Source organism: Amborella trichopoda, chromosome 13 (assembly GCF_054954075.1).
Source record: "Amborella trichopoda isolate Santa Cruz 75 chromosome 13, AtrichopodaSantaCruz75HAP2 v2.0, whole genome shotgun sequence".
Taxonomy (NCBI): domain Eukaryota; kingdom Viridiplantae; phylum Streptophyta; class Magnoliopsida; order Amborellales; family Amborellaceae; genus Amborella; species Amborella trichopoda.
Window position 1 is genome coordinate 35,959,020 of NC_142348.1, and position 11,197 is coordinate 35,970,216.

General features: G+C 38.1%; 1 protein-coding gene across 2 annotated transcripts; it reads left to right on the plus strand.

The window, feature by feature from the left end:
- Positions 1 to 4,301: 4,301 nt before the first annotated feature.
- On the plus strand, positions 4,302 to 9,530 carry LOC18446310 (SNF1-related protein kinase regulatory subunit gamma-like PV42a). Of its 2 annotated transcripts, XM_006856432.4 has the most exons (3): positions 4,302 to 4,739; positions 7,172 to 7,511; positions 8,960 to 9,530. In XM_006856432.4, the coding sequence occupies exons 1-3, from the start codon at positions 4,333 to 4,335 to the stop codon at positions 9,278 to 9,280; spliced, it is 1,068 nt and encodes a 355-aa protein (XP_006856494.1). In that variant the 5' UTR covers positions 4,302 to 4,332; the 3' UTR covers positions 9,281 to 9,530. The 2 variants fall into 2 exon arrangements, with proteins under 2 accessions (XP_006856494.1, XP_088711387.1); XM_088855261.1 differs by lacking the exons at positions 7,172 to 7,511; positions 8,960 to 9,530 and adding an exon at positions 4,888 to 5,015 and having other exon boundaries at positions 4,302 to 4,791.
- Positions 9,531 to 11,197: the final 1,667 nt, after the last annotated feature.

An 11,197-nucleotide genomic window follows, 5' to 3' on the forward strand; every position in this document is an offset into this window, starting at 1 on the left:
GTAATCAATGAGGTTCATCATTGCTATTTATATTTCTTCAGCTAGATGAGCGTATAGAAGATGAATAGCAGTCTCAAGCAATCTTATAGAAATGCTATTGGTTTGCATCCTAAACTAATTTTGAATTAGAATGAGAATCCCCTGCCACATTTCTTAGAATCCAAAATCCTCTGTTCTAATTTGTGATGTATCAATGCAAACAAGAAAAGCCAAAAAATACAATCTCACTACTAGTACATTAGAAAGCACAAAGTAAGGAACACACATGCCCCATGTTTGGTTGAACATTATTTTGTAGATGCATACAATATGATCTTATATAGAACTTCTGATAAGAATAGTAAAAATTGAATTCATAAATGGAAAAGAATAACAAATACCAAAGAAGAAATAACCCCTTTCAGATTTTGGTTATCAAAACAATATGTTGAGCTATTTGGTCACAAAAATAGTGGCCAAGGATAGAAAACATGGTGGGAGAAGGCAGTAATATGTAGCATTAACACAACTCAGAAATTCTGTGTATAGACAGTTCTTGTTATAAGCATGGTTCCTCGCACCAGTGTCATGAATTCCTCACCAAGAAGTTATCCATACACAGAGATGCAAAACCCTTTCAAATCTAGTATGTTTATGCTAATCAATATAATGGGGCACCAATAAATAACTCAATATTGGTCCTAGCAGTGGGGAATGGCTCCCTAGAGCCCCACGGCATAGATCTTCGGGAGTGTGGAAAAGCATCTCCACAACCAGGAACGCCTTCCTACAACGCATCAGATGTAGGTTAGGAGATGGCACTCGCATACTCTTCTGGTCTGATTTGTGGATTGGAAATTCTCCTCTTTCAATGACTTTCCCTGCTCTCGTCCTTGTGGCAAGAGACCCTAAATCATTTATAGCAGACTATGTAGAATTCAATGGCTCCAATCTGGTTTGGATACCAATTTTTAGAAGAATCTCACGGATCAGGAATCTGCTCTCTTGCTATCTCTGCTTCAAATCCTTGACCCCATCTTCTCTACCCTCCCCCAATAGGATGCATTAATTTGGCCCGTGGCCCCTTGGGGAACATTCTCGGTCTCCTCCTTTTACTCCTCACTCCTCCCCAACCAGAACCTTAAGCCGCTTACACAATTTTTCTTGGGCCCTACCTGTTCCCCCCAATAGGATACATTAATTTGGCCTGTGGCCCCTTGGGGAACATTCTCGGTCTCCTCCTTTTACTCCTCACTCCTCCCCAACCAGAACCTTAAGCCGCTTACACAATTTTTCTTGGGCCCTACCTGTTCCCCTCAAAATCCAAGCTTTCATCTAGATCCTCCTTCAAGGAAAGACCCTTACCCTAGATCAACTCTAAAGGAGAGGCTTCTCTCTCCCTAACCAGTGCATTATGTGTCTTGAGGAAGAGGAATCCACTCCACACCTCTTTATCCGCTGCAAAGTCTCTCTCACCCTCTAGGGATCCCTCCTCCAACTGTTTGGTCTGAAGTGGGTGACACCTCATAACCTAAATATTCTATTTGAATATTTTATTTCCCTCCCTTTCTCTAAAATGGGAAAAAGCTTTGGCACCTTTCAGTATATGTTCTAATCTGGAATATTTGGCTCTAAAATGGGAAAAAGCTTTGGCACCTTTTCAGTATATGTCCTAATCTGGAATATTTGGCTAGAAAGGAATTCTAGAAAATTTCATAGGCACTTCGAAAAACATTGAATCTATAGTTGATTTCTCTTCTGCTCTCATTTTTCTCTAGGCCAAAAGCATCCCTATATACTCTACACTTTCTGTGAGGCACATGAGATACAAGTAAACAATATTGCTAGATTTCTGAGATGTTGTGAAGGAGCAATGGGCCATAAAGTAAAATTTGAAACAACTTTATTGATAGGGATTAATTGCAGTCCTACTGGTGTGAAAGACCTAGCAAATAATATGGGTTGTAAAGTTTACTCTTTTCCCTTTACATACTTACGGCTACCTATCTCAGATTCAAGATTACCAGTTTCGGTTTGGGATAAAGTCGTGCAACGAGTTCAACTTAAGTTGGATCTTTGGAAGCCTAAATTTGTATCATTGGGGGAGAGTAACTCTTCTTAGATCGTGTTTGGCAAACTTACCCATATATCAAATGTCGCTCATCCAGATGCCAAGTTCTGTAGCAAAGAAATTTGAAGGAATTATGCACAACTTTCTGTGGGGCTCTTATAGTGAAGCGTGAAAGTTTCATCTTCTGTAATGAAGGGGGCCTTGGCATTAGAAGGATTTCACTTGTTAATCAGGCTCTCTTGTGTAAATAGTAGTGGCACAACTTTCATCTGAAATATCATATGTGACATCAAGTTTTACTTGTGAAATATGGCATTGATAAATAAGGAATGTGGATTGGTAATAGAAGGGGAAATATGCAGCGATCAAAATTTTGGAGATCTATCTACCTATGAAAATATTAGCTAGATCGAAATATGAGGTGGTGTGCTGGTAATGGCGACCAAATATCATTTTGGCATTGTAAGTGGTTAGGAGAGATGTCAATCAAGATTGCCTTTCCAGAAATATTTGTTAAAGGTGGCCCAACCTAATGCTAAGGGGCTGAGCACTATGAGATTCAAGGAAATCTGGTGGGTTTGGAATTTAAATCTACCATATAGAAGGTGAATGACGATGTGTACTCTCGATTAAGTGCACTTTGGAAGGAGTCAGATCAAGTTTATATTCCTCGCAGTTTGGAAGATGATGTCATTTGGGAGGTGGAAAGTGATGGGCAATTTTTGGTTAAATTTGACTATAGATTGTATGTCATAATAGGTGGCGTTGGTCCTTTCCACAGGTTGCTCAAATTTGGAAGTGGCCAATCCCTCTCAAGGTTCAAGATTTTGTATGATGAGCGGCCCAAGAAAAATTCTCACCATAGATAATTTGATCAAAAAGAGATAAAATTTTGCCGAACATTTGTCTCATGTGCAAGGAGGATGGAGAGTCTAGGGCTCACCTGTTTTATGTTGTCACTTTGTTTCAAGGATTTGGTATAGCTTCTTTTCATTGATGGGAGTGAGCGTTGCAATGCTTCAGAGTGTTGTGGGGATTGTAACCCAATTGGTCTTCCCAAATCTACCTCAAGTAGGCAGTGTACTGTGTGAAATTCGGAAGGAAGGTAATAACCAAACCTTTAATGGGGATGTTTTAACCTTTGATAGTATGTTCAATAATGTTAAACATAACTTGTGGTGCTAGTTGTCTATTACGAAAGAGGGGTGGGCGGATGTTACATTGAATCTAGTTAACTTGTTCCAGATGGGTTCGATTAGAGGCAGGCCTCATACTATTGGGATTCTACCTTTGTTATGTGGGTTCAAACTTAACTTTGATGGGAGTTCTTTGGGTAATCCTAGGGAAGCAGGTATAGGAGGAGTGCTAAGGGATTGGACAGGGGCAACAATATTTAATTATGCTGGGCCCATTGGTTTGGCTTCTGCAAATCATGCTGAAATTTTGGCTCTATTTCATGGTTTGAAGCTTTTGAAAAATAGAAACTTGGGCGTTTGTTGTATGGTGGTGAGGGGCTCTATCAATATAATCAAATGATGCAATAAAGAACAAAGGGTATCATGGGAGCAGAAATCAATTTGGATCCAAATCTTAGACATGGCGGAGTCTTGGACCTTCTCTTTCCATCATGTGTATAGGGAGGTCAATGCTTGGGCAGATGATCTCGCTAATACTGGTGTTTCGTTGCCTTATTTGCTTGTTTCAAATAATATAATTCCTTGATGTAATCTCCCATTATCAATAAATTTAGTAACATTTGTCAAAAAAAAGTAGAAGTTGTATACTTCCCTTCCCATCCAAGTCGTTCAATTTAGATCAAGTGAGTTACTTAACATTTTGATCTAGATCCGATGCCTTATAGTATTGTATTTTCAATTTCTTTTTTACAAATTGAGACACACCTAAAAAAATACCAAAAAACATTTTTTAAAATAAAATGACCAAGATGCATTGACACTCAAAATTCAGTCTCCAAATATTTTGTAGAAAAAATAAAAATAAAACAATATAAAAACGAGATATTGTGATTGGATCCATGTCAGCCATTCATTCATATAGTGGATTTAGAAAAGCTATGCCTTTGCTAACAACTTTAATTGTAACCAATAACAAGCGACGATCTCTCTCTACGTTCCTTTCTCTCTACACTTGCCACCTGCTCATCCCACAACCCCTGCGTGTCGCCCATGCAAACCCATAAATACGTCGACTCAACGAACCCATATCTCTGTCATCTCTCTTTTTACCATATCTGAAACTTCTTGGAGAGAGAGAGAAGAGCCATGGAGTTGCAGGAGAAGAAAGAAGAGGAATTGGAACATGGGATTTGGAAGAGGAACGTAAGGGATCTCATGGAACGAAAGCGTCGGCTTGTTGAGGTCCCCTACACCGCTTCTCTCACCGATACCATTAACGCTCTCGTGGCCAATGATATCGTGGCTATACCAGTGGCGGCGCCACCCGGCCGTTGGATTGGAGCGGGAGGATCCGCCATCGTTGAATCAGACAAGGTCACAGGTGCTCCAAGGAAACAGTATATAGGGATGGTGAGCATGCTTGATATACTCATTCACATAGCTGATTATATGGACATGGCTGACCTTGAGGAGAGAATGAATGTTCCCGTTTCCTCTCTTATTGGCCATTGCTTGGAGGGGCTCAGCTTGTGGACTGTTAATCCCAGTAATAGGTTCGGTATCGGTCTCTCTCTCTCTTTTGCTCGTGCTTTGGTTGCACTAAAGGTGTGTTTTCAGTGTTTTTCACTTAATGTTGATTATCTTCTACTACCTCCTTGATTGGTTTCATTACCCATATTTATATCTTTGTTATTGTAACAGCAAAAGCTTGATCGAAAGAATGGGTTTGTTCTTCTTCCTCTGTTTATTTTTATTTCTGATTTTTCTTGTTCCCTGTTGCAGCAAAAGCCAAAAGCCTGACTCATATAATGAGTTTCTTCTTCTTTTTCTATTTCGTTTTGCATTGCCGCTCCTCTTTCTTAATCTAGTGTAGAAGGATGACTTATATGGGATAGTTTTGCTTGACTTTAATGATATATGACAATAGGTGTGCTCTCTGTGTCATTTTCCTCTGAAGATTGTTATTTAAAAAACAAATGGATGTTATCAATTATTTTGGGTCTATCATACAACGTTTGCCATTGGTTCTGGGGAACTTGAATGGATTACGATGATGAAAAGCAGGAATACGGTGTTGTACCCGGTATATGTTTTCTGATTAATATTGTAAAGGAATTAGTGTGTGCGGTTTCTAAAAAGAGTAATGAGAGTAATAGATCCATCTACACTGTTTTATGATAAATATTTGTGGAGGCTATGTATTATTTGTAATTAAATGGCAACTCAATGAGCTAACAATACCACCACATGAACAGACATTGTGTGATACACTTCCATCAGTGAAAGTATCAAACTCCACATTGGATAATATTATAGAGTTATTATAGAGTTTGATGACAATAGTGCACCTGGTAATACCTATTCACATTAGAAAGGAACTGGAATACATCAACAATATGATTCCTCTGCTTATGAGCAGATTGTATCTTGTGCTTAGATACTGTCCCTGGAGATGGATATTTAGGCATTGCAAGCTATACTGTAGGAGAGTCCATTTAATATTTCGCAATGTATTTTTTTGACCAACTAATAACCTGTCTCTTGATAGATGTATATTGTGGTGGGTTCTCTCTTCTGTGACTTTCATGCTCACTATGCTTTGAGAAAACACAATGCACTAGCACGGTTATCTGAGTGAGCTAGTTATGGCATCGGGTAATAGAAACCCTGTTGATAGCATTCCATTGATCAATAAGAAAGTACCAATTCATGTAAGGTAAACATTATTCAAGCCAGTTCATCATATTCCCTTGTCTGAATATTTTGGAAACTGTATTTTCAGAGTGCTGCCCAAGTTAATCATCATGGTTCCAAGAAAAATTGTGTTGAGTGGATTTTCTAGCATTTGGAAATTCGTTTTCCTTCTTCATTTTCCTTTGCATGAGTACAACATACAGAGAAGTCCATTATTACAAAGAAGTACAAGAATAAGAATCAACATACATAGGAATCAATGAGAATCATTATCATAGTTTTGAGACAGAGAGTTTTACTTATGTGCACTTGCTGATATAAACTTCATGGTGAAATACCTGGATTGCTGGCTATCACTTAGAAGAAACTCATTTTAGGCTTCTGTATAAAATGAACTGGGTATTAGATCCCCAGTAACCTTGTAAATCTGCAGTTGTCATGGTATTGTTTATCAGGTTCTGTCTATCTTTTTGGATGGTGTTGAAAGTGAAGGCTTTTAGGAGATAATGTAATTTCTTGTCCAAGAAGATATTCAACTTCTTCTGGGTTGTTTACTGCAAGCTTCATGTATTTGGCATTCTAAATTTTTTATTGACAAATAAAATAGGAGACCTGTACCTGTGCATCTCTTCTGGAATAACAGATACTAACCAAAGTGACTTGTCCGTCATCTCTAGATAAACCATGAGCCTATAATAGTAGGATCTTGGAATTAGGGCCCTTTACAACCTTTTTAGGCTGCGTATAGTTAGGAACATGGTCACAGTCATTGTATTCAAGTATATTGTGAAAGCTAGTTTATATAATCCAATTAAGGATTGCCTTATCAGTTAAATGGACAAACTGCTGGAGTGATAAGAGGGGGTTTTGAAATGTTCTCCAAGGAGCTAAACGTGCATAATGTCTTATGTCCAAGTGCATCACTTTCAACCTGAAAATTACTTCCAGCTGATATTTTTCTCTCTTCAGGAGACTCAGAAGTTTTTGTTTCATTACTGTGAATAGAAAAATTCATTGTATTCTTTTCTATCACTGATTGTGCCTTGGCTTCCTTTTCTTGCAAACAATACTTTAAACATTGTGTTCAAATCAATTAGTGAAAAATGCATTCTTTATTTTTAAAGAAGTAAAATTGTCTTGGTTCTCATTTGATGCATGGTGGGAGTAACTCTTGATAATATGCCAAGTTCAAAAGTCCACCTAGAAGTCAGTAAAGTTATAGCCATTATTGAGATCTCTTTCATCTTTAGTTAAAAGATTTGTCCTCCATGTTTTTTTCTTTCTCATGCAGTATTTTGGATTGCATGGAAGCCTTCAGCAAAGGCATCCACAGGGCCTTAGTTCCAATGGATGGTCACATGGATCATGTTACTGGACTTGAACTTGCAGAGTCTTCACCTGGTTATCGAATGCTTTCACAAATGGATGTTTTGAGTTTCTTAAGAGAACACGATTCAGAACTAGAGAAGATTACATCACTCAGTGTTGGTGAATTGGGTGCGATTCAGGAGAACGTATTTGCTGTTCCCAAGCATATGGCAGTTAGAGAAGTTCTTAGATGGATGAGAAGTAGTTCCTTGAGTGCTGTACCCGTCATTGAGGATCCAGTGGAAGACCACAAGGTTATCATGGTATCTCCCCCACCAATTGAAAATTTTCTTCAAGTGAAATTCAATGATTGTAATTTTACATGTTCTTTAATAGTATTATTTGCTCTCTAGTCATCATCGAATATGACTGAAAATTGAATGTATTGCAGTTTAGCATCTACTGATCCGATGTGTTTTTCTCATATCAAGGTTGCTGCATTTTCTTGATATATTTCTGAATTGAAACAAAGGGTATCTAGACACGCATTTGTATGATGGGTGGTGGTTCCCCCTATTTCCTAATGCTGCTTGAATCTTGTCTTCGTCACCTCCAATATAGCTTCTGATGGCCTCCAGGCCACTAATATGTTGGGACACTTTTCTCCTCAAGCTCCCTTGCATGAGTTGTCCTTTACCACTTCACACCACTAGCTCTCCCTTTTGGATTCCAATTTGCATTTTTATTTTGATAGGAGCATTTGTTCATCATAAATATGTCATGATGCCTAGACAACTCTGATTCTTAGGCTTACGCACATTCTTCAGAGGACTCAATGGAATCCAGCCCCACAATTTTAGGAGAAAATATATTCTGTGGTTCCTCTATGAGGTTTTGAGTTTCCTTGGGTATGTTCGAGATGGACTATGTTAGATTCATTTACCTGCTAACCTAGAATAACAGGCATAATACAGCCACTGAGGGAAAGAATACCTTTCTGACCTGCTAGTACCTTGGGCAATAACCAGATCACATGAATTTAACTAGGAAGCACCTATACAAAGAGGGACGCCCAAATACAAAGATGGTAATAAAATTTGAAGGTGACTTTATCTCTGTCTCCCTCTAAGTTAAGCTATTATCTTGTAACCAATTGTGCTGACCCCAATCATTTCAGTTCTTCAAATTACCTCTATTTATATATTTCAAGGATAATTATTTAAAGCACCTCCAAATATTACTTACAAATTGGGACATAATTCTTTTGACATGACTTCCATTGAAGTGAAGCACAAGCCAGGAGGTCCATTCTCCTAAACATTTTTTTATAGTTTCATGTTTTAGTTACAATACCATATTTTATGTACAGGTGTTGGGTAGCTATAAATACATGATATAATATGTTACCATGCATGTCAAGATTTCGGGTTGAGGATGAATCTTCAGTTCTATCTTCGCTACCACTTGTAGTTCGAGGGTTATCTTTTGTATAAAAATTTAAAGTTTCTATGGATGTGCATCATTTACGTAGGATGCAAAATAAATGGGTTGCTAATATACTAGCTAAAACAGGGTGCTCATTTTGCTCCTCCACGAGGACCGATCTATCTCATCTTTCATGATTCTAGATTGATTAAAATAAGGATGTCAAACAGACATAGCTTGCACACGACTCAAGATACTGCAAGGCGTGCATTTGTTTCCTTGTTTCTGATGAAGTGAAACTTGTTTGGGAAACGAATTGAATTTGGTTTGCCTCATGCTTTCTCAGGGGAAAGGTAAAAAGCTTGTGGAGACATTCTCAGCCACTGATTTGAGGGGGTGCCCGAGCTCTTCACTGAAAACATGGCTCTCACTCCCTGTCATCGACTTCATGAACAAGGTAAGCATCGGAACGAGAACTGAACCAGTCAAAACCCCAAGGCCCCTCATAACATGTGGCATGGGGTCGAGCCTCGGCGAAGTGATGGGTAAGGCAGTGGATCACCATGTCCACAGGGTGTGGGTTGTGGATGATAATGGGCTGCTACTTGGTCTTGTCACTCTCACTGACATCCTAAGAGTGATTCGAGCCTCTTTCTCATCCCTTTAATTCCACGTACAGCATCACCTCCTACTAATGCACGGAGAAAAGAACATGGTGTTTTGTTGAATTTTTGGTATTTGAGTTCTTTGTTAGTTTTTGGGGGTTTGCTTTGTGCTCGGACTGATGTTTTGGGGGGGCACCGATTCATTGTCAATGACCCTACTTCGGCTTGTTAAACACTGTTGTTAACCATGAAAAGTGTTCAGATGTGATAATTGTGGTTTATGAGAATGTAGATGGGTTGCTTATGACTAAAGTACCGGTTTTAGTTTAGCATTTGGTGGAACTCTCTCTCTCATTGTGTGGGTTTTGGGCAGAAAGTCCATTGCCTAGCTTATGTCTGTGTTAAGCTTTAGTTTTACCAGATTATCTCCTAGCAACCATTGGAGACCCACTTTGTATGGTTCCTAGCGCTAGCTGTTTTATCTCCAATACCTTGGTTTCCCATGATTTGGGTTCGAATCTTTTTGTCCTGATACTGGCCAAAGTTAGTCGATTCTTCCTTATTCTGTAGAACTTGTTCTGCAACTCCTATGACCTGGATTGATTAGCAGACATGGGTCAGCTCTCGACAATAAACTGCTAATATGCAAAGCCGCTAAAAATGAAATTTGGACGAGATGAATATGGAATTTGGGATCAGATGGGCAGGTCAGCAAAGCATCTCAATTTTGGATAGATCATTCAGATCAAGAGCTTGAATATCAAGGACCTTTCAAGTGTGAAGGAAAACTATCAGAGGCCTTAGGCCTTTTGAAGAGGAGCAACTCTGTACAAAGAGTTCTAAGGGAGATAACTTGGAAGATAAAAAATGGTATTTCTGATACAATGGTTGTTCAAAAGTGTTTTTTAAACTCCTCTTCCACTCCTCACATCCCTCTCTCTCTCTCCCCCTCTCTCTACCCCCTAACTCTCTATCCTCAAACCCTCCCAAGTTTGTGTTGCGCTAGGACTCCATATTATGCAAGATTTAATTTTTGCTATTGTTTGTTTTTGTTGGATCTTTTGATTGATGAGAAAAAAGGTTTTGATTTTGGTGCTTTCTTAGGGAGATTTACCTAATAATTGCCCACAAGAGATGAATAATTTAGGACTTTACCCATATCTTATGATATAATATCAAAATACTCATAAAACGACACATTGTCTTGAGTTGGAATAGTTACAATTAGACAATATGTTAAATATTGTATCTTTTATGGTATGCAGACTAATTTCTCTTTTTTTATTAGGGTGAATTAGTGAAGGATTTTGGGTTGATGGGTACATGTGTTTTTTCTATCTTTTGTTTTCTTTTGTTTTTTATTGTTGTTTTCTTTTTATTTTTTAATGCATTTAATTTGACATATGAAAGCATGAATTTAGATTGTTCTTGAAATTTGTTTTTATAATAATAGAGTTTCAATTGGGTTTCTCAATCTCTCCCTCCCTTCCCCCCCCCCCCTCCTTTTTTTTTTTCCCTTCCGTTGAAATTGTTCTTACATTGCATATGCTACTTATCGGTATCGATTAATATTTTTGCTTTTGCTGTGTTGGAGTTATTCAGGGTATGGTCATCAAATTAAACCCTAGCTATTACCGCTTATGTTTTGTTTATTTTTATTTATTTATTTCTTCGGTGAGTATTGTTTTCTGTTTTACGGTTGATTTTGTAGTTAGTTCATCCGTTTTGGTGTTATCGATGTTGTAGTTAGTTAATCCGTTTTGGTGTTATGGATGAATATTTGTTACCTATTCTGGTTTAGCAAATGGTTCAATGTTTTCTTTTATTTCTTATTTGTTTTGCTGAATATTTTTGTCACCAAACAGTGGCTTAATTGTATCAAACTACACATTTGTCTATTTGTTTAGCGATTATTTGCCTAATGCTTGAGGCCTTTTCCAAAAGCACCAAGTCCTTTGTTTCTTCCTTTGAGGATTTTT

Bases quoted from the DNA above. Each gene is read 5' to 3' on its own strand.
- LOC18446310 (XM_006856432.4), top strand. From the start codon at position 4,333: ATGGAGTTGCAGGAGAAGAAAGAAGAGGAATTGGAACATGGGATTTGG. The intron at 4,740-7,171 runs GTTCGGTATCGG...TTTCTCATGCAG, and splicing joins ACTGTTAATCCCAGTAATAG to TATTTTGGATTGCATGGAAG. The intron at 7,512-8,959 runs GTATCTCCCCCA...ATGCTTTCTCAG, and splicing joins AAGACCACAAGGTTATCATG to GGGAAAGGTAAAAAGCTTGT.